The 24,879-nt window shown below is 37.5% G+C and overlaps 1 protein-coding gene across 2 annotated transcripts in view; it reads right to left on the bottom strand.

Moving 5' to 3' along the window:
- The window catches only part of LOC117400231 (breast cancer anti-estrogen resistance protein 3 homolog), an 85,944-nt gene extending 63,523 nt beyond the window's left edge, over positions 1-22,421 (bottom strand). The window contains exons 1-2 of one of the 2 annotated variants that reach the window (XM_033999860.3): positions 21,985-22,421; positions 5,125-5,258 (exon numbers count right to left, since the gene is read on the bottom strand). In XM_033999860.3, coding sequence (XP_033855751.1) covers positions 5,125-5,214 — 90 coding nt within the window. In that variant the 5' untranslated portion in view covers positions 5,215-5,258; positions 21,985-22,421. The remainder of the gene's footprint in view (positions 1-5,124; positions 5,259-21,984) is intronic. The other variant, XM_033999851.3, reaches the window with a different exon arrangement.
- Between the last annotated feature and the right edge of the window lie 2,458 nt (positions 22,422-24,879).

The following is a 24,879-nucleotide window of genomic DNA, read 5'->3' as shown; positions in this document are numbered from 1 at the left end:
TAACTACACAATGGAAACTTCACACAAGTATTACAAAAGGTTAATGTCAATGAAGGCTACCTAAAAGGAAAGGCGTGCCATGATATGGAGTTGTTCAGATATCAAATATCTTACTGAATATTATTATTTGTTTATTCAGCAGACGCATTTATCCAAGGCGACTTACAGAGACTAGGGTGTGTGAACTATGCATAAGCTGCAGAGTCACTTACAATTACGTCTCACCCGAAAGACAGAGCACAAGGAAGTTAAGTGACCTGCTCAGGGTCACACAATGAGTCGATGGTTGAGGTGGGATTTGAACCGGGGACTTCTTGGTTACAAGACTGTTGCTTTAACCACTGGACCACACAGCCTCCTTGCGTTGAAGACGTTATTCAATTTGATGTTATTCAATTTGATTTGTCTGTGGAAACTACAAAATACTTCCTATTGTAATTTCTTGGAACTTACAGTAATACTTACCAAGTAGCTTTCAGAAAATGTCTTGTATGTAATACTATATTTTCCATTCTTTTTTTTAAAAAACTGTAGAGAAAACATTAAAGACTATCGGTTAATGAGTTTTGGTCAGTAGGAGCCTGAACGTTCGGGTTTCAAGCGGATACGTTGTGTGTCTCTTATTATTACAAGAGATGCAATCTCTTACAGTTTGGGCTCTGGCTCCTCAAACTATACAAAACGATTTCTGTTGGAATAAGAGACATCTGAAACACAACACTACCTTATTATAAATCACAAAAACAAAGATTGTTCAATTAAACATAAAACTTTTGTTTGTTTGTTTGTTTTTACTTTTGAATTCTGCTATATGTTTTATTCAGGGGGTTACACCTATACACAAGATGTGCTGGAATTGTACTGGTTGATTTCACAGACATGATTTATATTGAAAATATGTTCTGGTTACCACTCTTTTAATGACTTAAAAACAGCAGTAGGTACCTGCAAATGGACAGTCCCTGGGTGATTCAATCACCTTGGTGATGAAAACAGAAGCGCCATTTCACAACTCACAGCTGTGCACGGAAAGGTAATTTTCCTGTTGCACCAGAGAGCCGCAATCTCACCACATCAACACAGTAAACTTGGAATTATGTGTTGCAGCTCATCCCCATGGCAGTCACTTCTGCGTCCCTGAATGCTAAAAAGTATAGAGAACACAGAGGCTATCACCTCAAGGTTTGTTCGAGGTAATCTGGCAGCAAGCAGCTAAACAAGAAGCTCCGAGCAGCAGATCCAGTGCTGACAAGAGAGTGTTTGACTACAGGCCACATGCTGCTCCTCTGCCTGCAATAACAGCACAATGAATCACAACGCAAAGCTGACAACAGAAATACCACTGCGGCCTACAGTTAGCCTATGGCTTGATATTGACAAAACAGCATAAATTAAAGCATTTATTGCTTAATGTCTCATCCATAACTATAATACTTCATGGTAGAATGTAAGGTTGCTGTTACCAACACATACGCAATGGAAGGTGTTTATTATTCTGACATAATGTAACTATGAACATTTTTTAAGTGATTTATGGTACATGTACAGTTTAAATACAATGTCAAAATCTTTAACACAAGAAAAATATTAAGAACATGTACATATACCACACACACACACGTAGATAGCTAGGTAGATAGATAGATAGATAGATAGATAGATAGATAGATAGATAGATAGATAGACACACATACACTGTAAATAAATATTTAGAAATCTGTTCGATTTGAGTGCTTTAGATAAGGGCAAGTTGCACTTTCTAAAATTTTAATTGAATTTTATATATATATATATATATATATATATATATATATATATATATATATATATATATATATAATTGTTGTTACTGAAGGCAAATGCTGACATATCTGGGGAGTTTCACTTTCAGTTTGAAAACCATAGGTTGTTAGCATTAGCGTTTGCTGTAACAGTTTTTACAGGGAAAACCACCACAGTCTTATTTTGCTATATACACTAGTAACCATGAGCAAAAGTTTTTTCTGCAGTGCAAAGATACACTATTTTCTTAAATTACAGAGCTGTTAAGGAGCTCCTACTGTATATACACCTTCACTATTGCCAGTTGTGTAAATTTACCTTTTACAATGAAACTGGTGCAAGGTCTGCACTGGGGTACACCCTTCTTAAATCTGCCCCCATGTGCTACCTTCTAATCAAGTATTCAGCACAGTTAAAGTGAAGTAATTCACACATTTTATCAAGATCCAGTATCTTCAGACACTTAATGCCGTAGGTATTTCTAGCATTATAAAACACAGAGCATTAGCTGCAGTGAAAGGGTTACAGTCGGTGGTAACGTTTTGTTTACCATTAGAGTGAGGGAGTGTTTTAGTAAAACAACATTGTGTATGAACCTTTAGAAAAAAGAATTAGTTACAGCAATATCAGAAATATATGTCAACATGAAAGTGTTACCAGAAAAAAAAATGAATTAGTGTCAGTTATATATTCGTTAGTGTCAGTTATATATTCATTGAATATTACCACTACATGGCTACCCAAAAATGTTGTAAAAAATGTAATAAATATATAGATTAAAAAAAGTCACAGAAATACATAAAGAATTGGAATAAAAAGAATAAAAATAGATTAAGGCAGAACAGCTAGCCGAAGGGTATAGAATATAGTTTTCAGCATAGCATCTACGTTATCATAACCACTACAGCAGCAGGTCATTTTAATTGTATGAAACATGCTGGAAACTATTCAGAATAGGTTACCAGCTTCCTCCTGTAACAAAGCTGTTTCTAGCTGGAGAAATTGCTATTTTTACCATTGCTATTGCCTTTGCTCTTGCTTCAAACAGGGCCCACAGATGAGCACACTTACTCTATAAACAGGCATAATGTAAGGGCTCGGTGAAGCTCTAATGCTGTGAGAGACACTCAGAACTATACAACACTGAAAGATATACAGTATAGAAATACCAAACAGAAAACAGTCAAATACTTTGACACATAGTTTTGGTATAATGTGGCTAGTGAGGATTCTTGTGTATTTGGGGTGGGTGTTGGCTCCACCTGTAATTAGTTCATTCCTGTTCTTATTCCTATTTCATGTGTTCATTTTCCAATGTCCACATTCAAATGACACATTGACAATTCAGACTATACAGAAAAATATGTTCCAGCGTACAGTTCAATCTCTGTTGATGTTCGTAAAATCCATTGAATTACTATAATACTGTTCACATAACACCCCTAATCAAGAAACTTCTCATTTAAATGCACTATAGCTTTAAATGCACAGTGTACTTTATACAGTTCATATCACCTAAGGGACTCTCAGAAAAGCTTCCTCTTTTTTCTGTCATTCTATAAACCTGAATTAACCATTGATTAAACTGAAAGCCATAACCACGGAGTTATGGAAATCCATAAAGCGTCTCAAAAGCAAAGTAAGTGGATTTTATTTTTTCATTACTAAATTATTTACAGTGCCTGGAGTCATTAACGTTTTGGAAAACAAATCTAATTCAGCCCAGCCATTAATTATGGAGCCACTCAGCATAAAGAAATGCAGGAAACAAAAACACAAGTGCTCAGAGTGCAGCTCCCTCTGTTTATACTGACAGCAATATTGGTAATTGGCTGTCACAGTCAGATACTACGAAGCCAAACTCTCATCCTCAAACAGCAAAGCTCTAGGTAAATCATCCATAACTTCAACAAACTCAGACAAAACTGCAAGTTCTAGTTTTACCTTTGAAATAGTAATGTTTAAAATACCATTGCTTTTGTCAGTTTCTTTTAGTATTACCATACAATAAAATATATTTGTCATTGTCTGATTGTATATTGTAATGCTGTGGTGCACAACTCGATCCTGGAGGGCCGGTGTCCCAGCAGGTTTTTATTCCAACTGCACCCTAAAGTGCTTTATTGGACCTTATAAGAAGCTTAATTGGTCCAATTAACTAATTTAGGGTATGGTTAGAACAAAAACCAGGAGGGACACCGGCCCTCCATGACCTGAGTTGCGCACCACTGCTGTAAAGCCATAAATATAAAGACTTTTATTATACGTTTTTCACATATGAAAAAAAAAAAAAGGCGAACATTTTTGGCACGAAGATCAAATTCCACTAACAATACATACTTCGTATATTGCAACAGGTCCCAACATTTCTGGAGCAAAATAGGTTTTATGGGTGTGATTCGCCATATATTTTGGTCGCAAATATGGCTTTACAGTATATACCATTATCCTAAATATTTCAATGGGAATAGACGTTTCTCACGTTATAGGTGCATTTATGATGCATTTTTGGTCCCTTAATAGATAATTTGGTGATCATTTGGACGTGGCTCTTTTTGTTGAGGGTTATCGAACACAGTTCTATTTAATTCTTCATTAGTACTTAAGGAATTGTTGTGCTTCTTGTATACCCTGCTGAAAGTAAAGCACTACTAACTACTTATTCCAAAATGTGAAATAAAAGGACGTTAGAGCTGCATAAACCACACACTCTATTATTCAAGTGCTCCACAGTGAGGGCCATTGCTGTTGACTGGGCTAATTTACCATTCCATGAGAGACAACTGAAGAAACAGCTGCTTGGATTTGTGTAAAGTGCTGTTCTGCACGGTCTAAGAAAAGCAGCAATCAAGTCCAAGCAGCTGTTTCTTCCCTTGTTTCACTTGAAATGGTAAATTAGCCCAATCAACACCAATGACCCTCACCTGATTGTCAGCACCTGATTTCTGGGGAGAGCTCAATCACAATAATCAGTTTGCGCAGCACTAAAGGACATTAAAATGCAAATGTATCAAATGGCACAAAAGCAGAGATTGAGAGCTCAGAGTAGTAGATTGAAATGGCTACAGTTCCCCAGGACACCGATAAGTATTCCAGATTATGTCAACTGTCTTCATTGACACAACTCTGGTCTGACAGGTGGCCACTAGATTAAATAAATAGCTTTAATAGTCTATTCATGAAGCTCTGCCACTGGACTACGTTTTATTATGTACTAGCAATGAACACTAGATACTGTGCCATGGAAATGTCAAGGACCGTAACATTCACGCAAGTATTACTTGAATTATCAGACAACTTTTGATAAATTTGGCTAATATCTACACAGTGTGGAAGTCTTACCTCCACTCCATCATACTCCTCATCAAACAGCTTGCAGTACTCCAGGAGACCCAGCTGAGTTAACCATTTTGAAATGGCCAGATGTTTCATGGCGGGTGCTTCCTTTCCAACGGTCTCCTTCACACTTTAGATATCTGTTGGATGGAGAAACAAAGTCAACGAAAAGTTCAACTAAACAACCCTAAGGCGAGCAGAGAAAATGCTACTGAAAAGCGGATTAAAAAGTTAAACCTCCTCCCAATGCTAGAACAGGGGATACTGGAAATAAATAACATGCCATTGTGTGTTCTGCTTAAAATCCACCATCAGCAATCCCAACCGTATCTTTTTATGTCAGATCAACATTAAAAACAGGGTTCAAGGTGTTTTATTATTGGTAAGCAGTAAAATCTAAAGCTGTGAATGGTCAAGTGGAAATTTTATAAGTGCCTCTATGAACTGTGCCTCTCAAAAGTATTAAAGCATAGTTATTTAGGCACTTAACTGTCTGCATTTTATTAGCTGTAAATGTTTAATCAGCTGCTGCAGCCAGTGATTGCAGATATCCCTTGCTGTTACTTTTGTTCCCCAGTATGTCTTGCAGAGACCACTGTTTGCTGAACTCTGACCTTTTTAATTGTCAACAGCCAAGGACACACTTGTCATGAAGAGGTTGACGAGGTTTTAGTGATAGGAGAGCTCATTCAAGTGTAGCAGACAGTGTTGTGTGATGTTGCACTGTCGTCCTGGATTCTGGTGAGTTGAGACGAGGTTACAAGTTTAAAACTGTGTGTGCTAAAGAGTTAAAAACTCACTTGCAGTGCAGGGTCACTCATAACAAGTGTATCATTAGGATATAACCTCAGTTTGCAGTTTTATTTTATTGCCCTCTTATCTTTTTATGAAGTTTGTAATGGATTAAGTCATTCTCAAATAATGCTTTTTATTGAGGATTTTCTAAGATGCTTTCAGCTGTTTTAAAATTGCCAGCTCAGTTCCAAGTTGCTGAAATTTGTTATCTCTCCTGGCTTCCCTGTTCTGTAAAATGCTGTATGATACGGTCTCCATGGCTTGCCATATAACAGAGCAAATAGGTTAATTTGTTTAAACCTGGGCATCTTCTTAGACAAATGCAGTTGCTTGTTTGATTCCATATATTTTCCCATGTGCCTTTACTCAAATAAAGGACACTGCTGATAGCCATGGATACAGTTGTGTATCCAACTTACTGGAATAGGGAATCCAGAAACTTCTATCCTGTCATTTTTAACTAGCCACCTGCTTCTCCTATTGATCAACCAGTAACATGACCCCGAAGATACTGCAAAGGTGAAATGACCAAGGAAGTGAAACTGTGACAAAGTTCTCGAGTGTAAGTCATGGAAACTTTCTCTAACCTAGTGTACTACCAGATGTCAAAATAAAAATACGTGTTTGCTCAAAATTACAAAGCTATAAAATGCATTTTAAGTCACATCCTCATTGGAACTTACAGTATTAGCAACAACCACATTTTGTTGTGTGTGTAGATCTCACATTTTGTCAAGTAAAAAAGCGTTCTAAACGTTTATTAGAGGTATTGATTAGCGGTAGCCACCAAGCATAAACTAGCACAACAGATTTACAGAATTATTCAGGTTTGCCTACGATCACTTTACATATGAACAACTCCTTTTGAAAACTATTTTTGAAAGTGTATGCGACCTCACATCTTCAAACTTCAAAGAGATAGCAAGAACGCCCGGTTAGCATTAGGTTAGGTTTATTGAGCTGCAGTCAGCTCCTGTACCGAGCCAGACTAATTGCAGTGTATGATGTATAAACATGTTCCAGTCATGCTAACATGTAATTTACAGCTTGGATATGTCTTGTAAACCCCCCACTGGGATACACAAATCATCAAAATGTCACACCACAAACAACTCGCACTCATTATTCTGTAGTTTAAGTTGCCAAAAGCGAGTTTACTGACAATGCTGGATGGAGAACAAAGACAAAAAGTGTTATGGGTCGGAGTTAAAATTAGAGTTTAGATGGGAACAGAACATTGGATGAGTTGTGAGCCTTTTCCAATTTGGCAATCCCATTCATCAAAACCAAGGCTTTTATACAAATTCATTCACACAGTTCCAAAGCTTAAAGACCAAGCAAGTCAAACAATGCCGGATCCAGTTCCCTTGCACATACCAATGAAGCACTTTTAAGGGAGTGCTAACCAAGGGTTAAAATGAAATGTCTTTCCTCTTATTAGCACGATTATTACTGTGTTGCCCCCCCCCCTCCCCGATTTAGCTTAGCTGCAATGACCTACAGAAGTGGACTTGATTAAGTACACAGAGCAGCAGTTTAGTTGTTTTGCTATTGTGCTGTACTCGAAAAATCTCTATCATTATAATGAGTTTAAAAAGTGATTTAAAAGTGTTTTTAATTATTTAAATCTGTGCTATCCAACCTGCCTAGCAAAACAAAAAACAAAAAAACACACACAAGCGATAAAGGCTGTATTACCAAATTGCACACTGCTCCAGTATATGTTTATATACACATAAGGCATCAATTGTTTTTTGCATTCAGACTTCTACCAGAATGACTGTTCAGCCTTTGAGCCTGAAGAGTGGAACTTAATGAGACTGGTATGAATTAAGAGCCATCCATTGAACAATGCTGTTTTTAATCACTCACATAAACTTGTTGAAGTTAAATTACTGAAAACAGAATTGCTTTTGCACTTGCTTCAAAACATTGTCCAGAGAGTTTCGGTTTCAAAGTATATTCATAACTTTAACTATGCAATCATAATTAAAAATAACAGCAAACACACATGTTGCTGCGAGCCTGAAGCTCAGAGAGTGCGGGTGTCATTGCTTTCCCTTGGTCCCTCGTGAAGCTAATGCAAATATCTGTCAAACTGCATTTAGCAATCTACCTCCCCATGAGCCCTAATGTGACATAAAACAATACCCCATAAAACTGACACCAATGCTGGGCAATACACGTCGTGCTTTACTGGTAGTAAAATAAAGTGGTAACAATGCAGTTGTAAAACAAGAGCAATCTGATCTGAACAGACCAGCTGCATTTAAAGTGTGTAAAAGTATTCCTGGGGTATTGTAATCACGCAATGCCTGAGTGAGGGAATGGTGTAAAATTCATTCCTCCTACCCATGCATGTCAATGCAATAAAAATCCCATTGTGTAGGACTTTGCAGTTCACACCTCTTCCCCAAGGCTCTACGAGGGCTTTTCCTCCTTTTGTTTTCCCAAGTGAGCTCTTGTCAGCAGATCTTCTGCAATCTACGTGCCACACAAGATGGAAGTCTTTCAGACTTTCAAATACATTCTCACTCCGTTACAACAGGAAAGGAAATACATTGAAACCCTCCTACCTATATAATGAGAGATCAGTACGAGTGAAGCCTAGTGATTGCCATGGACGCTGTCATTGATTGCGCATTATTTAGGTTGTGCTATTATGTAAAACAGTTTCAGGTCCCTAATGAAATGAAACCAAATAACCACTGAACAGGCCCAAAGCACGAAATCATTTAAACTACCTGTTAAACCAGCATAAGGATGGTCACTCCGGGATCCAACGTGACATACCCCTGGATAGGAGAGTCACAGGTGATACCACTGGTTAAAACACTTGCACAGTGTACCACTGTATTGTGAAGCTGAACTTTTATTCTCTGAACCATAAGAACATAAGAACATAAGAAAGTTTACAAACGAGAGGAGGCCATTCAGCCCATCTTGCTTGTTCTACACTGAAGGGCTCTGAAGTTACAAGGCCTCTCTTCTGTATTATTTACTCTCCTCTCTAGTTAGAACCCAATTCTGCGCCATCCTGCTTCACTGAAACTGCGGGGCAGAGGAATGCTGGAGGGTTAAATACTGCATTTCATCAGAAAAGCACACTGCAGTGAACTGTAAGTGCGAATCACCAACACAGAGACTTTGTAGTGCTGGAAATGTATAAGAAAATATATTAAATTAAACGCTGAACAAAACAACTAATGTGTGGCACAGCCGGGAGGGGGTTGAAATCCTCCCCGCAGTAAAATGTGTGGTTTTGTGTGGAAATGTAATTGTTTGATTAGTTTTGTTAATTGGGGAAGGGTTTTGTTAATTGATTTATTGTTTTAATTTGATTATTGTTTAATTGTTAGTTATTCCCTGCACCTGGAAACAATTGTAAATTAGGACCAGGTGCAGGGTATTTAAAGAGGGCAGTTAATCTGCTCAAGGCTGCTGAAGGACAGACACAGGAAGGTGTGCGCTGTGTCCCAGCAGTCACAAAATGTTGGTACAAGTGTTGGTATTTGTGTTACCTGTAAACGGGGTAGCCGTCCGGTATTTAGTGAGGGTCATTGTATGTGTAGTTAATGCTCAAAAAGAGCCAGGTGTTTATTTTGTTTGGTGTTTATTGTTTATTTTGGTTTGTTTATTTTGTGTTTAATTAAAAAGAATTGCGCATAAGCGCTGAAAAATCGAAGTCTGCTGTGCTGGGTCAAGTTTTTAAAGGGCCAACGAACCCGAGCCGCAAGGCTCATGTTACACTATGTGTCATACAATTGTTTGTAACCAAAATGTTCTTAAAGATTTGAACAGAATCTGTTTTGGCAAAAAAAGTTAAATTACAGTAATCATAAAAATGTTTTTTTCCTCCACCGTGTAAGTTCCTAGGAAACAATGCAGAAAGAATGCACACTAACAATCAAAGCACTCTGAAACGATTCAGCGTTGAAGCAGACTACCTTCAAATCTTCTCTAATTATACACTAAGAGCATGCTGATTTAGCCGTGATGGCTAGCGTGCTGTCTCTGATAACCAACACCTTCAGCTGTATTGCTGGAATTCTAGCCATTCAGAGGAGCAGCAAATTCTGTGCATCAAATTCCAGTAGGTGATGAAGCATACGCAAGCAATCTGCTTTCACAGCATTTTAAGCATAAGTTATATCACGCAAAGCAGGGGCTGACTGGAGAAAATAATACATTTGACAGTCGTTTGGCCTGCAGTGATTATCGATATTAGATACTATCATCTATTCTAAGTCTATGCAGGCAGGCAGTATTTTGACCCGATAGTTATAGTTATATTGGCCATTTTAATGCTGCCCCTGGACCATTACAACTTTAAGTTGCTCAACTGCAGCAGCACTTATTGATAATGTTTTAGACTGAAGCAATGGCGTTGCTAGGATTGTGTTGGCGCCACTACCCCACAGGTTATAATTTAAATAAATGTTTGTCTGCTTAACTGATTTTCTTATAGGTTTTGCCTTTGCTTGAGTGTTTTGAAGTTATGGATAAGTACTTTGTAAATGCTTAATTAACACTCTATAGAAGTCTAAATAAATATGTTAATTGTGTTAATAAGGAAATTTATACAAGTTATATACTGGATAAACAATTTACAAAATGTTTAATCTTTTTTGCGAGGGGAGGGGGGGTCAATATTTTACTGTGGTGGGTCTTTGGACCCTATAAAACCAACACCAAACAAACCCTTTAAACAAGTACTGTAGTTGGGAGGGGGCAGGACTAGAACCATTTATGTAGGGATGTCCTATCTCCACATAAAAGTAATGGAAAGTGATCATGTTTATTTAGATATTTTAGCCAGAACACCAGGGATAACATCAAGGTAAATGTTCAGCAATTGTGCAGTTTCCCAGGTTAACATTATACAAATACCACTCTTTACTATTTCCCTATGCACAATACCAAATTAATGTGCCATCAACGTGTGATTACCATTCATTCACTATCACTTTTTCAACAGCTGATAATCATGCATCATTCACATAATGTGACTCGGGTATAGTTTGCTATATCTTTTACAATGGTATAGCACATTACATTTCAGTCATTAGTTGAGCTTTTGCAAACTTTTATGCACTGACTAGTCCCAACTCTGCTTATCTCCTGAGCTCGGACGACATCCAAATTAGTATGGTCTTTATAATTTGGACATTCATTAATAAAAAAAAATCCTTCTAGCTATTGTACAGAAAAATAAATACTCCTATTTATGCCATATTCCTGTAACTCAGCATCCTGAAGGACATCTCTTACGGTATAAAAACACCTCCAGCCTCTTGGCACTTCCCTTGCTAACTAACAAGATGAACTGAATTCATTAAGTCTCAGCTCAATAGTCATACTGTGGCTGACTCACCTCTGCAGGGGCAATTTTATTAAGAGCCGATACATTAAGCAGTCTCTTTGGGTAGATCAATGTTTTTAAGAGCACATACAGGTTAGGCAGTCTGCTGTGATCGCTCTGAACACGAGAGTGTGGGAAGACTATAGAAATACACATCATACATCTCCATTCTGCGTGTGCAATGGATTTCTCCTTGGATCGTTGTGAAACAAGGGCATTGCATAAGTTTTCTCATATTACAAAATGGGAGGGTTTCACAGAAAGTTTGGTTTCTGGACATGGGAACGTGTTAATATCTTACTGAAGGGTATTTCTTTTTAAATGGACATAAATTCATATGTACTTACAGTACAGTACATATGAATTTGTGGCTATTGTTTTGAAGTTCAGTGATTAAATGTAAAATGTACAAATATTTTATATGATAATGGTGTGAAATGGTGAGAAAACGCCAATTAATCATAGTTCTGGAAACACAAGACACTTCAGTCCAAGGCCAGCAATAACATACCTTCAAAGTACTGTGGGAAGACAACACACAAGCGAGTGAGCGCATGTTCATACTCTGTAAATCAATCTGGCCAATCCGTTTCTATTAACTTGTGACTTTATTCTTTGTGAATATATGGCACACTATAGCTTGTGTTACCTAATACCTTATATGAAAAAGTGTGGACTATTTCTAAAAGCAAACTTCTTTATAAATTCTCTACTAAAACTATAGAAAAGTAAGGGGTTCGATTTGATCAGGCTGCTGTATACCCCGCTGGTATAAGAACATGTGGATTGTAATAGAGCATTTTACAGCACTAGAGAATCACGCTGAATTGCATCAACCACCTGTTCATCATTGTCCTGATAGTACCCTTAAAATAAGTGGTTTAGCTGTGCTGCAAAATGCTCTAATAAAATCGAGGTGCCTTATTGATAGAGGATTATCAAATTAACTCATAAATCAATTCAGACAAATTGAGAACAGACACTGAAAAACATTGTGTCTGTTGTATCCATTGGGATAAACCCCAGCTGGATTTTACAACAATTGGGAATCACCCTGGATTATATCAACTGCCCATCCAGGGTTATCCTGGGATTGACCCTAAAGACAGGTGTTGATGAATTCCAGAGGGATTCCCTGGTGCTGTAAACCATTCCAATATAATCCAGCTGTGGTCTATCCTGGCAGGGCGCAGGTTGATCAAATAGACCCTTAAATTCATCAGAACTTTACCCCACTACTGTATTTCCAAAAATGAGTCTCCAATTGAAAACTAGTACTTCTTAGCTCTCCAGGATAAGGGTCCCTGTAATTAGCACAGATCTAGTACACACATACCCCCAACTACACAATCATATTCTATCTAGTATCCAGTCTTTTGGTCCATTTAATACTTCCCGTTAATCGGAAGTAGTCTCAATAACCTTTGAGGCAGCTACAAAGGAGCTATAGAAATCCATTTTATAACTCCAGCTCCTATTTTTAGTTACAAAGCATGACTTTCCAAGGGAATGGCTATTCCATTCCGAACAGTATACAGTGTTGCATGGGTTGAGCTAGCAGCTTCACTTCTGATATTTCTATATGAAGTTTGGAAGCCACATCATGCAAACATGTGTAAAACCAATTGCAGAGCAATTTTTGTACAGCTGTTTTTTATTTAGCAGTCTTCCATTTTATGAAGTGCTGTAATTTGTGGGAACATCTATTTTGGGGGTGACAGGTGAAAGGTCTTCAATATTACAGATACAGCAGCACAGTGAATTCCAGTTAGTAGGTAGAGCTGTGGTACAGCATCACATTTCAGTGATGGTTAAACGAGTGTGATTATTTCATTTTGGCCCGTTCCAACCTGTGTCCGTTTTTTCAGGCAACACAAAAAAGATACAATGCCAAAAATACACATCAGGTCCAATCAGTGTCCTGATTATAATAATAATTAATTCACGGATGGGCCTATATGGATCAATTCAAGCTGCCCTAGCTATCCATAGTTATTTGTTCAGCTTATACATCAAGATTACCATTATATGGTCATACTTTTAAAGCTTATCCATGTTAAATAACAAAAAACACTTAATGTATCTGGCTGCATTTACCTGCATTTTATTTTACTTGATACAGATAAGGTGGATTTAAAATAAAAAAACACTATCCTCTTGAAGCAGTAAATGCACATCATTGGTTTGGTGGTCAAAGCTGGGTAAACAAGTCAAAGTACAAGAGAATGATATGTTAATCAACCTTTAACTGCATCACTGTCTCACATTAGGGTGTGTGGGGGGGAGGGGAGGTTGGAACATGTTAGGGCTCGAGTACATTCCTTTTATGTTCAACTTTATTTTAAATTTTGTGTTATTCCATTGAGGTGGTATTTGTGAGAGGGTAGTCTTCCTGTTCTTATGTGCAGTACTGATAGAGACACTAGCAAAGCTAACCATGCAAAAGAGACAGTACCAGGGTATGCAGAGGTGTGTACCCAGATGCATAAAACACGTGTAAGGGACAGAGAGAAGTCATGAACTTGCCTATTCCTATTCTCTACTGTGTGTTTAAATTTACATCATCAGAATGATGGCAAACTTCATAAAACTAATAAAATGTTAGTTGTGAGAATATCCACATCACAGTACAATGCACACCTTAGTTTCCAGTTAATGGTGTTATTGTTTTTATAAAGCCAACTATAAAATACAGGGTAATATTTTGAAGTCATACGAGTGTAGAAGATTACAGTGTTGATTCTCTTTGAAGACTTTTAAAATAAGAAAATCTATTTCTTTCGAAAAAATACCAAAAAGATATGATTTATAAAATCAGGTCAATCTGAGAATTAATGACTTGCAAGTCTATCAGTGGCCAACTAATAGCCAGTAAATAACTTCTGTCAGTCATATATTCAAGATACCTGAAAACAGAACCTTTTCCCTTTTTACAATTAAATATTTCGAAATTAAATTTAAGATACCACACAGTGTGAAGGACAACTGAAATTAAATTAAAATCATAATAAACAAAATAAGTGATTATTAATTCACTCAAGCAACCCTCACATCCGCCCCTCATCACACACACAGAATATTCTTATACCTTGAGGCACTCATTTCAGGTCACAACAAACATCACTCCACTCAACATCAAAGTACCTACAAAAGACATGGAGAGATAGTTTTGATAGCGCAGACCAGGGCTGGCAGGTGCAGCTTTCATTTTCTTACAGGTGGTGCTGGGGTATTATCTGAGTGGATACAGTCCGCCTTCATCCTGTGATCAGATACCTGCAGCACTGCTTTACCTCATAGGCCCCTAGCTACACAAAAATGACATCTGAGAGCAAAAATATGCCCCAGTTCTTAGAAAGAGTGTGGTGTAAGGTTTCAGTGCTTTGGTGGTAAAGCAGCAAGGGGAATGCTGTCATATTTACACACCCTGGCCACTGCAGCTGTACCTAATATTAGTTTGGGGCAAGGTTTGCTGGAAGGTGTCTCAAGGGATGTTAATCTATTACGTCATTAATATTTCACACAATTGGTGGAATTAGACAGAGGATAGTGATGATGTATATCTGTTTACAGCCACAGCTCTCTGTTGGTGATCTCTTTCCTGTCGTTTTGCCTTTGCTGATACACTGATGACTGATGTCTTGGAGCAGCCTACAGCACCTTGACTGTCTTTGCCACTGTGGCACTGCCCCCATGATTGCTATTGCATCTTTCCCCATTTTTGATAGTTTTCAATTGTGCTGCTCCCACTATTTGAGGGGTGCTGTATGAATCACATTGTAATGGATCTCCTCCCAACGGCAGTTAATAATACTGACATCAGCATAAGACTCGTACTTGCCTCTCGACTACAAAGCTTGCTCTTTAGTTGAGTGGTAAGACATTCGTCTTTGATGTGTATGGTTTGCGGTTCATGTCCAGCCCTTGCATTTCTATTGAATGGGCTGCCAATTCATTCCAACATGTCACATGACATGACCAATGGAATTTGCATCTCTAAATCTAAATCGGGTAGACGGGTCACAATAATAGAGCCAGGTAATGTATATATTGATTTATATTAGTAGAGCCAACGAGTTTCCTCAATAACGTAATCTTGTTGAAAGTAACCACATTGACATTCAGAAACAGAATTCTAAACCAGAAACACCAACAGATTATAGGTTTACTTTATTTTGCTTTAAACACTGTTTTAGTTATTGCAATGGCTGCCATTCATTAAACTGTTCACTGCGGTTTATTATCAGAGTTTTGCTGTTCACGTTTGCTAAAAACCCTTTTAAAAAGTTTAGTGAATTGTGCCAATTTAAAATAACCCAATGTATTCTCATCAGTTAAAGTCACATAAGATTTGTTGAATTGTGAAAAAAACTCAGTACATCGTACCCTGTGCAGATGGGCGTTTCCTTGTTTTTTGACCTAAAATCATTTGTGTATGCCCAGGCAAGCGCAGTACACGGCATACCACGTTTTAACGCATACCTCAAAATAACACTACACCGGTAACATTTTACAAACAGTGGCAGCTTATACGAATGGATTGAGTCTGTTTGTATGAATGCATGCACCTGCTTTACGGAATCATATTTAAACAACGTGTAATTACTTTTGAATTTCTGAAGCAGATATAACCTTTTGGTGTATCAATGAACTCCATGTTGCAGAACCGATATCGGTTTATATAAGGAAGTTGAATGCAGTTCCCTCAGCTCTTGCTAAATGTCTTTATTTTTTAGGAGTGCCTAAAATACCATAGTACAGCATTCACCTTTTAGAGCAACATGTTTATTTTGATCCAGCTCGAGTCCTTCACTGAAACACCATTGAAACTTGTTAATTGTGCAACAGGTTGGCTGTAAGGCAGGGGGCTATGGTGCCTCATGCGATAAACCATTTATTTGTTGTTTCTGACTGAATGGTTATATACTGTATACACACACGTTAATGGAGATCCTAATAATACAAAGGGGAGAACACACACATTTGACCTACTTTTGTCTTCCATAAGTATAAAACTAAGTATAAGTGTATAAATAAGTGTAAGTGGCAAAACGAAAAGGAACATCATAAAAAAAGTTTTCCTCAATGTCTGTTTTTAATACAAATTGGTCTTCTAAAATTCTTTCTCAAAAATGAAATATGATCATGGTAGTAGGCTGAGAACACAACTGTGACATCAAAGGGATGGGTTACAGTCGTGACTTATCCTAAACTCAAAAGATTGAATACTCTCCAGAATGAAACTAACAAATCCTTAACAAAAAGTTTAAGAAACATCACCATCTGTACAAAAAACAAGCACCAAGCTTCACATGAAAACCTAAAAAGCCAGGGATTTACTTAAATTAACAATCAAATAGAAGGCAAATATATTTCTGCACCAGTGACCCGTAGCACTACAGCAAAGGGCTCCTCTATTCTTATTGAAATTCACATAGCCCGCAATGATGTCACCGTGCTGTCTGCCAGTCGAGACATCTTCCGATGCCAGTTATTTAAAAAATAAAAAAGAGCCCTGAGTCACAGTGGAATCAATCACAGTGAATGGTCCGGCTTTATTTGTTAAACAAATTGTATTTTCGGACTGCCCTGCATTGTGTGCCAAATTCACTCTCAAGCAAAATGAGAGAAACTCATTGTTCTGGAATCTCCTCATTCCTTATCAACTCCTTGCCAAGCCTCAGATACCAGTTTTAACAGTTCTTACTTCGCTTCTGTAATTCTGAAGTATTGGAAATCTGAAAGCCAGGGTTTTGAGGATTGTTAGTGCAGTGATGCCATATCCTGACCCTAGGAATCCAAAATGGCAGCCATAGCCAAACTAGTGTCAACACAGTGGTCAACCTGATAAACTTGCTAAACTACTGCAAGCTAAAACTTATAAGAAACAAAGTCACATAGGCTGTGTATCAACCTATAGCAGTGTCTGCTTGACTTCACTTGTTTTATAAGTGTTTTATAAGTTATGAAAAACTACAGCAACCAAATGCATAAACGACAACTGCCCAAAATCCATAGTATTGATCTAGTAATTTAGTTTACCATTTTGGTTATTCCTACCTGACAGGATTGTGCCAAAAATGCCAACAAACAGGGGCTAGTCCAGCAGTGGGGGTTTGTCCAGGGTAGTGGTGTGTGTACTTTGTAATGCCATTCTGAATCATCCACGCTTACCTGCTTGTTAAACTGTAATCGGCTCCGATGCATTCACAAATTCCTGCTGGTATTTAACTCAAGCTTTTAACAGATTCACAACATTTCTGGAATTTTGTTCTCTGTACAAAGGAAACTGTCCATCTCAAGCAGTCTCCCACAGAACTTATGGGGATGTTTCTCCTGGATTGAGTCATACAGGATGGCATATCAAAATACTCCCACTTCACAGGGAGGTTGCCACATACTCCAGTGTGATTCAAAAAGTGAAATATACCTTTATGGAAATATATGTATTTCATGTAAGACTATATGGGTCCTATTTTTAAAAGCATGCAAATGTAAAGAAAAATGCACAAGCAAATTGTGCAAAGGACAAAGATGGTAGAATACTAGCAAAAAACAATATTAGTTGACTCAGTTAATTTAAAGTTGTGTACTGTAGTGTTTTCTTGACATTAAAATGATGATAATATTTTAGAATATTTACCTTTGCTTTTACACTTGTTTCTGAACAGGGCTTCTAAATAAGTAGTTTTTTTTTTTTTTTTTTTAAACAGGTAATAACAGCATCCCATTTGAATTGTATTCCCATTGTTTAAAAATCAGTTTATCAAATTAGCCCTGGTTTTCTTTTTAATATTCCCAATTAAAAATGTCACCTCACTGATGCAAACCAGTTTCCGCTGTCAAGTCAATGACCTTTTTTCACTGGCGAAACCTAAATAAAAGAATGTTACCAACTTACTTTTTCATCTGGACTTGTTGGGGCTCCTGACTAGCAGTGCTCTCTGAAGCCCCCCATGGTAACACAAAGGCTGACGTTGCAGTCCCTGGGACCCCCAGCCAAGACCGACAACTCAGCACAACCAGGATTTGAACCAGCTAGCTCCTGATTGTATGACGCACCCTGCGTTCCAGGGCGGTGGCGCCTTTATTGGGTGAGCATCTAGGGACCATTATACTCCCACAATACACTAATAAAAATTAAAACATGTACTTTTATTTTTTAGAAAAAAGGACCTAAATATATTGCTGATTTAGAATAGCTACAAAAACATAACTGAAGGTACTCATTTTTCAGAGAAATCTGGGTGAAAAATCTAATTTTAAAACTAGCATTTAGGTGGTAAGAATTAGGTTATATTAGATTTGCTCTGTCTTATTTGGTAGGTTATATATAGCATTTCCGCTCTACAAGGTTATCTTTGTAAGCATGCCCTTGAAATACAAAACTTTACTGATACAGTATTCATTTCCATGGCACAGAGAGGGAGAGATAGCCAGGAAGCTGCAGAGACAGGCTGGGTCATGATAGTTGGCATATTTGAAGATAGTGAGAAACCTCTTTGTACCACAGCCATAGCAACCCAAGGTTGGCATGACCAGGCTTTGTGTTTATCATATTTTGAGGACAGTCATGTTTTGAATTCCCACATTCTTAGGTCATTGTGGATACCTTAAATTTTCTTAATAAAAAAGCAAGAATCAGACCAGGAAATGACAAACATAACCCCTTCCAAGTATTTAAATGGCAGGTGTCAATGAAAGTAGGTCACAATGAACTATACTCAAAGCATTATCAAAACTGAAAAAGTGGCATAGCCTTCAGTAGCTCTGGTAGTCAGTAAAATAGTACCATGTCAGAGTGATATCATTGCTTGTTAGAACTATACATGGAGACAGTATCCATGATATGACATCACAAACAAGTTTTCATTAGATGAGCTGTTGTCAAAAGGGCATAAATGTGCATCAACATAAATGTACTTCACAGAAACCTAAGCGAAATATTGAGACTGAACTTGAGAGAGCCAACAGTATTAAACAACTGTTGCCAATTTGGCTAGCTTGGGCAGCAGGGTGGAGTAGTGGTTAGGACTCTGGACTCTTGACCGGAGGGTCGTTTGTTCAATCCCAGGTGGAGGACACTGCTGCTGTACCCTTGAGCAAGGTACTTTACCTAGATTGCTCCCGTAAAAACCCAACTGTATAAATGGGTAATTGTATGTAAAAATAATGTGATATCTTGTAACAATTGTAAGTCGCCCTGGATAATAATAATAGATTAGGTACCTTGTTTCAGGGCATGGCAAGTGATTCTAAGAGTAGCAGAGAGGACAGTTCTGCAGTTATACTGTGGTGTACAGATGTACAGGTTGTTTATGATTCTAACAGCAATAATAGTGTATATCCTAGTGGCTCAGGGTCATTGCGGTTAGAGCACCTATCTCTTGCCATACAAAATGATTATAATGTTCTTCAAAAACAAATCCCACAGAATACCGTGGAAGTTACACCACAAGACAGACCCTCATGCTCCCTTTGTTCTCTTCCTAGGCATGGCACTATTTTTAAAAGGCTTCTGTATCAAACTTGATGTATCTGTAAATGTGTAAAATCAGAAATGAAAAAGACCTCTTGACACAGTGGCACTGATTCTGATTCTCAAAGCTATTTACTTACTTCACTCATCATTAGTTCATATTTTTGTCTGAAAGGAAAAAGCCTCATTTACATATCTGAAATGAATAATAAACCACTTTAGACAACTCACAAGCTATTAAACTAAATGTCTGATTTCTGGTTTAGAATCTTTATTGGGTGTAAACTTTTATAAGGCTGACTATTTGGAGTAAATATCTTTGAGTATCTAACCCACTGTAATATAATATATAAGACTACAGTATCTTTTACATTTTCAAATCCGTTTTCCACTTTGTGCTACACGATAAGGTGCGCAGTAGGCCTGCTACGTGTCCATTTCAATACAAATGAAGGGGTGGCAGAGCATCATTTAAACTTCAACGGATAAAAGCAAATTAGATTTTCTATGTCTTTATGAAAAGTAGTTGAGCAAGAGAGAGGCAGTGTAATATTTATCATTTTTACTCAAATCAGTGCCTTTTTCAGTGCAGTGTTGATTTAAACTGGGTTTTTTTCAGTTTTGTTGTGAAATGAGAATCACTCACTCCAGCAAAGAACGTATGTGTGTGTATCAGGGTGGTAATGGCGTGGGAGCACTTGCTACTTCATCTTACCTGTCAGGGTTTTGAACATGGTAGAATAACCATTTCTCTTTTCCATCTTTTAAAAGCAGCATTTATTACAGAGATAATAACAGAGGGCTTATGCCGTTCATTTTTAGTAGACTAATAAAAAAAGGTATTGGGTTTGAGATGACTGTAAACCTCAATGGGACCTTCGCTTGTGCTTCTCTGAAACCCCACGCCTTTTATCATTCTGTAATTATGGACTCCAACCCATCTATTATCCTATTAACTGTCAGGTCTAAACAGCTGTTCTTCTATGGATCATCCAGCATGTTGTAATTATGAAGTATTATTATAATAAAACAATGCTCCCTCCTTATTCACTGTTTGACTTACTCATACTTTAATAAGGACAGTAAATTAATAAAGGGACCTTCCACAGTACATCAGAAGTATGTGTGCTGTTAATGCAGCCGAACAATTAATTCAACAAATTGGTGAAATATGGGTTAGTGAAACAAGGGGGCACTGTAATGCAATTAATAATAATAATGAAATTGAATCTCTTGCTATTGAACAGACATGATTGAGTAAAATAAGACTGATCTTATAATAATGTCTGGTATGATAAATAAATCACAAAAGGGAAGTAATAGCATAGAAGCAGTTGTATCATTAAAGCTGTAAAATAAATCAGTTTCAGTATTCATATAGTGTATAATGCAATATAAGGTGAGCACCCCTCTATAACATTGTGAAGGGGAAGGATACGCTATTCTCTGATGTCATAATTAGAGTTCATATTTACACATGGGGTTTTAAGATTCTATACAACCATTAGCAGAAGCCATACAATTGCAGGATAGGTAGCACTACAAAGAAGCCCTTTTGACTAGCTTATCTCCTCTGTATCTACATTTCAGTGCTTTTAATTAGCATCTTGAAAATCATGCATGTAATCATTGGTCTAAATCAATGGTTGACAAGCAATGTTGTTTTTAATGTAACTGTTAGAAAGTGAGTTGTTAGATTCTGCTGCCTACTCCCCCTAGTTGTGTTTTGTTCTATGGAGTTCTCTATCAGTATTGAAATATATAGTAGTGCCTTGCAGTAAACTAGCACTTGGCAGTACTGTGTCTGTGCCCAGTATAAAATAAACTCTTTAAAATATATGTAATTATATTATGTATTTACAGTGTGCAGTATCATTTTACTAAACCACATTCTAAGGTCCAGTCCATCCAAAAAGTTCTGCTTTTTCGGACCACTATCAAATCACAATTTTAATAAGTCCACATATAGCCTAACATTATTAAGACAGTATAAGCAATATAAGTTGGGTGTGTGTGTGTTAACTGAGTGGTTACCAGCATTCTAAACATGTTCAAGCATTTAAATGTGTTTAATTAACTTACAAAATTAAACAGAATCTAACACTAACCTGGTATGAAGACACTGACTGACACTATTGGATGAGTTATCTTAGGGTTATCTTTCTGCATACTCCGCTCCGAAAGAGTTAAACACTAACACTGATACAAACGATAAAGCATGCAAACTTACTGGCGTCCTATTAAGTTTTGCCTCTTCTTTCCTCCAGTATGCCAAGCCCACAAAAAGGTTTTATAGTAGTACACCAGGTAATTCCTCCAGTTTAAAACATCTGGTCTTGTGCCCTTATTTCCAGCCCTGACTGATAGAGGGAGTCTTGAAAGAACTGCAGCAGCAGTGGAGCAGGACCTAGTTAAGCAGAAGACACACCTTCAGACAAACTCATCACCAATCAGAGTGTAGAAAGCACTGCCTGTCTCACAGCAGCTGGTGAGCCACTGCAGCATGCCTGCCTCCTCCACACACTATTCAACAGACACACACACACACACACACACACAAACACACACACACACACACACACACACACACTACAGCTTGCTCTGTTCCAAAAGAATGCTGCAAGTTGCTCACTGGTACTACAACACATTCCAGCCATATAGCAAGAATCCTACTCCAGCTGGAGCCAAGGAATGAAACAGGCAGTACATTTAAAAAGTGAAGGCCAGCAATTTATCATTGCCACCAAACTACAGCTCACCCCCACCCTTACAAGACTGCCTTCAAGGTCAACTATTGCTGTTTTATCTCAGAAGAATGTAAATGACACCCTATACTGTAAAAGTAAAAGTCTTAGATAAGAGGAGCCTTGGAGGATGATATGATGCAGCCTTTTTATTCAACTTTATTTAAGTTTTAAATCAGGCTTGGCATTCAAAAAATGTTCACTGTCTATGGCTAAAAAATGGTTGAGAGTTTTACTTTGTTTCAATACAGTAACTTTGGAAAATGTTTACAGACGCACTGAAAAAATAAGAGCTATGTGAACAGGCCCTATGATTCATTCTTTAAAACACTGAATTTGTTTACTTAATGTTAGTATAATGCTGCATGAAAGAAACACAGCGGAGCAACAGTTAATAGCACAACTTATAACAGAATATATTCATAATTAACTAAATAAGCATTATACCAGAAAATACTCCCATTTAAGGAATCACCAACCCATCAGTTCTTTCCTATCCTCTATTTTTCCCCATATTTGCCACGTTTTACTTTTTCATTGCCTATGTGACCTGCTGTAACTAACGCCATTCATACCTCTGCAAGATTTCTATCCAATGGGGATATTTTACACTTTAAAACTAGGTGGTAAAGTCCACATCACCCAATGATGTAAGTATAGGAATCAAAGCTCAAAACAAACCAACAAGGGTCTTTAATGTAGTTGCCCCTTAACAGCAGGCCTTGGCCTCTAAATGGATTTAGTTCAAATAAAGAATAAAGATAAGTTATGTAATGGTAGTTTACTGTTTTAATACAGTAGAAGGTTTGTTCTAACAGTCTGCAATTGTTATTTTTGTGCAGGTTTCCTTTCCCCACCATTTTCAAATCAACCCAACCAGGTGTTCACAAGTTAGAGTCACAAGCTTTCCATACAAGAATACCCTTTTACACTACCCACTTTTAAGCTGACTTTGAGGCAGCTTAGTTCTTAGGATGGCTTTTTGTAGTGCTAATGCAGCCGGCCAAGGTCCAGCCGTCACAAAAGTGGCCTGCTCCAGAGCTGTCTTTGCCGCTGTTTAGGTCTTTTTTTTACTCTACTGTGCATGCATCTGGAAAGCTATAAAAACAGTATGTGTGCTGCAAGGAGCAAAGCTTGAAGCTATTGTTGCTATGTCCTTTTTTAAACTGATGATGGGTTACAGCTCGGAGGGGGTTTGATTCCCTGACTCAAGAACCTTCAAGGTTATCCTAGTGTTTAGCTACTTATCTGCAAGATAACTTGAGATGATATGTACCTTGTATCAACTGGGAATAGCTGTTAAAGGTAGGATGCCTCTTGTAAATCAGCCAAGACAATAACAAGGATCTATCTGTCCAGCTCTTCTAGAATGTCTCCAGCTGTTATCCCTTACAAAGCAGAGGTTGATCAGCCATCGTTTGAATGTGGTTCTCAATACACATGAGGTTTATCAGGTGGAGTGACACCTGGACAGCAACATGTTCCCTTAATTAGGGGTCTGGTTTTCAAAAATTGACAAATAGGCTTACTATGAGAAACCTGACCAAAACATTTTACATGGACAAACCCCAGGTTTAAATAAAAAGGGATCAGCCTTATGAAGGTGTGATATCATCAACAAGGAGCCAGATTACAATATAATAGTTAAACAAGACAACTAGGTCTAACTTGGTACCCATTTTTAACATACCATAGGGGGGGGTAAATATAGACTGAGGCCACTGCTTTGGTTTGAGTTACTCTTTGCCCCCCTAGCAGCAATTAATAAAGAATAGTTCGAACTAACAGCATCTCCTAGTTTCCATCAATTTCTAAACTAGGCAACATTTAATTTACTATTGCTTGTAGTTTGCTTTATATATATATATATATATATATATATATATATATATATATATATATATATATATACACACACTATATTGTAAAGTTATAATGTTTCAGTTTCTTCAGGTAGGCTTACAGTTTGCATACAGACAGCTGATGTTTTTTAAACAACAAACTATTTAAATAAGCAGCAACCTTATAATCCAAATATCAACTCTCTTAATGTTTCATCTGTAAATTGTACCAGTATAATCTGTAACAAAGTTTGAATGAGTCGAGTATAACCTCTTACTGCTGCAAGTAGTAACAGGAGAATGCTCACTGGCACCAAAAATGTCCTTTAACCACACAGCAAACTAAAATCTCTTTTGTGATCAGAATGCATTCTCCAATGGGTAATCTAAATAATTGCCTTCAAATCAAGAGTAAAACAAAATCCACAAAAATGTAAATCGCACAGGTATGCAATGCTTCTGTAATGGGGCTGCAATCTGAGTTGTAAACAATGACGAACTATCTCAAACAAATAGTTTCTGAACTAAATTTTACCACAG

This window comes from Acipenser ruthenus, chromosome 10, assembly GCF_902713425.1.
Source record: "Acipenser ruthenus chromosome 10, fAciRut3.2 maternal haplotype, whole genome shotgun sequence".
Lineage (NCBI taxonomy): Eukaryota > Metazoa > Chordata > Actinopteri > Acipenseriformes > Acipenseridae > Acipenser > Acipenser ruthenus.
The sequence above is the reverse complement of the archived record's forward strand: the minus strand, read 5'-3'. Positions and strand labels throughout refer to the sequence as shown.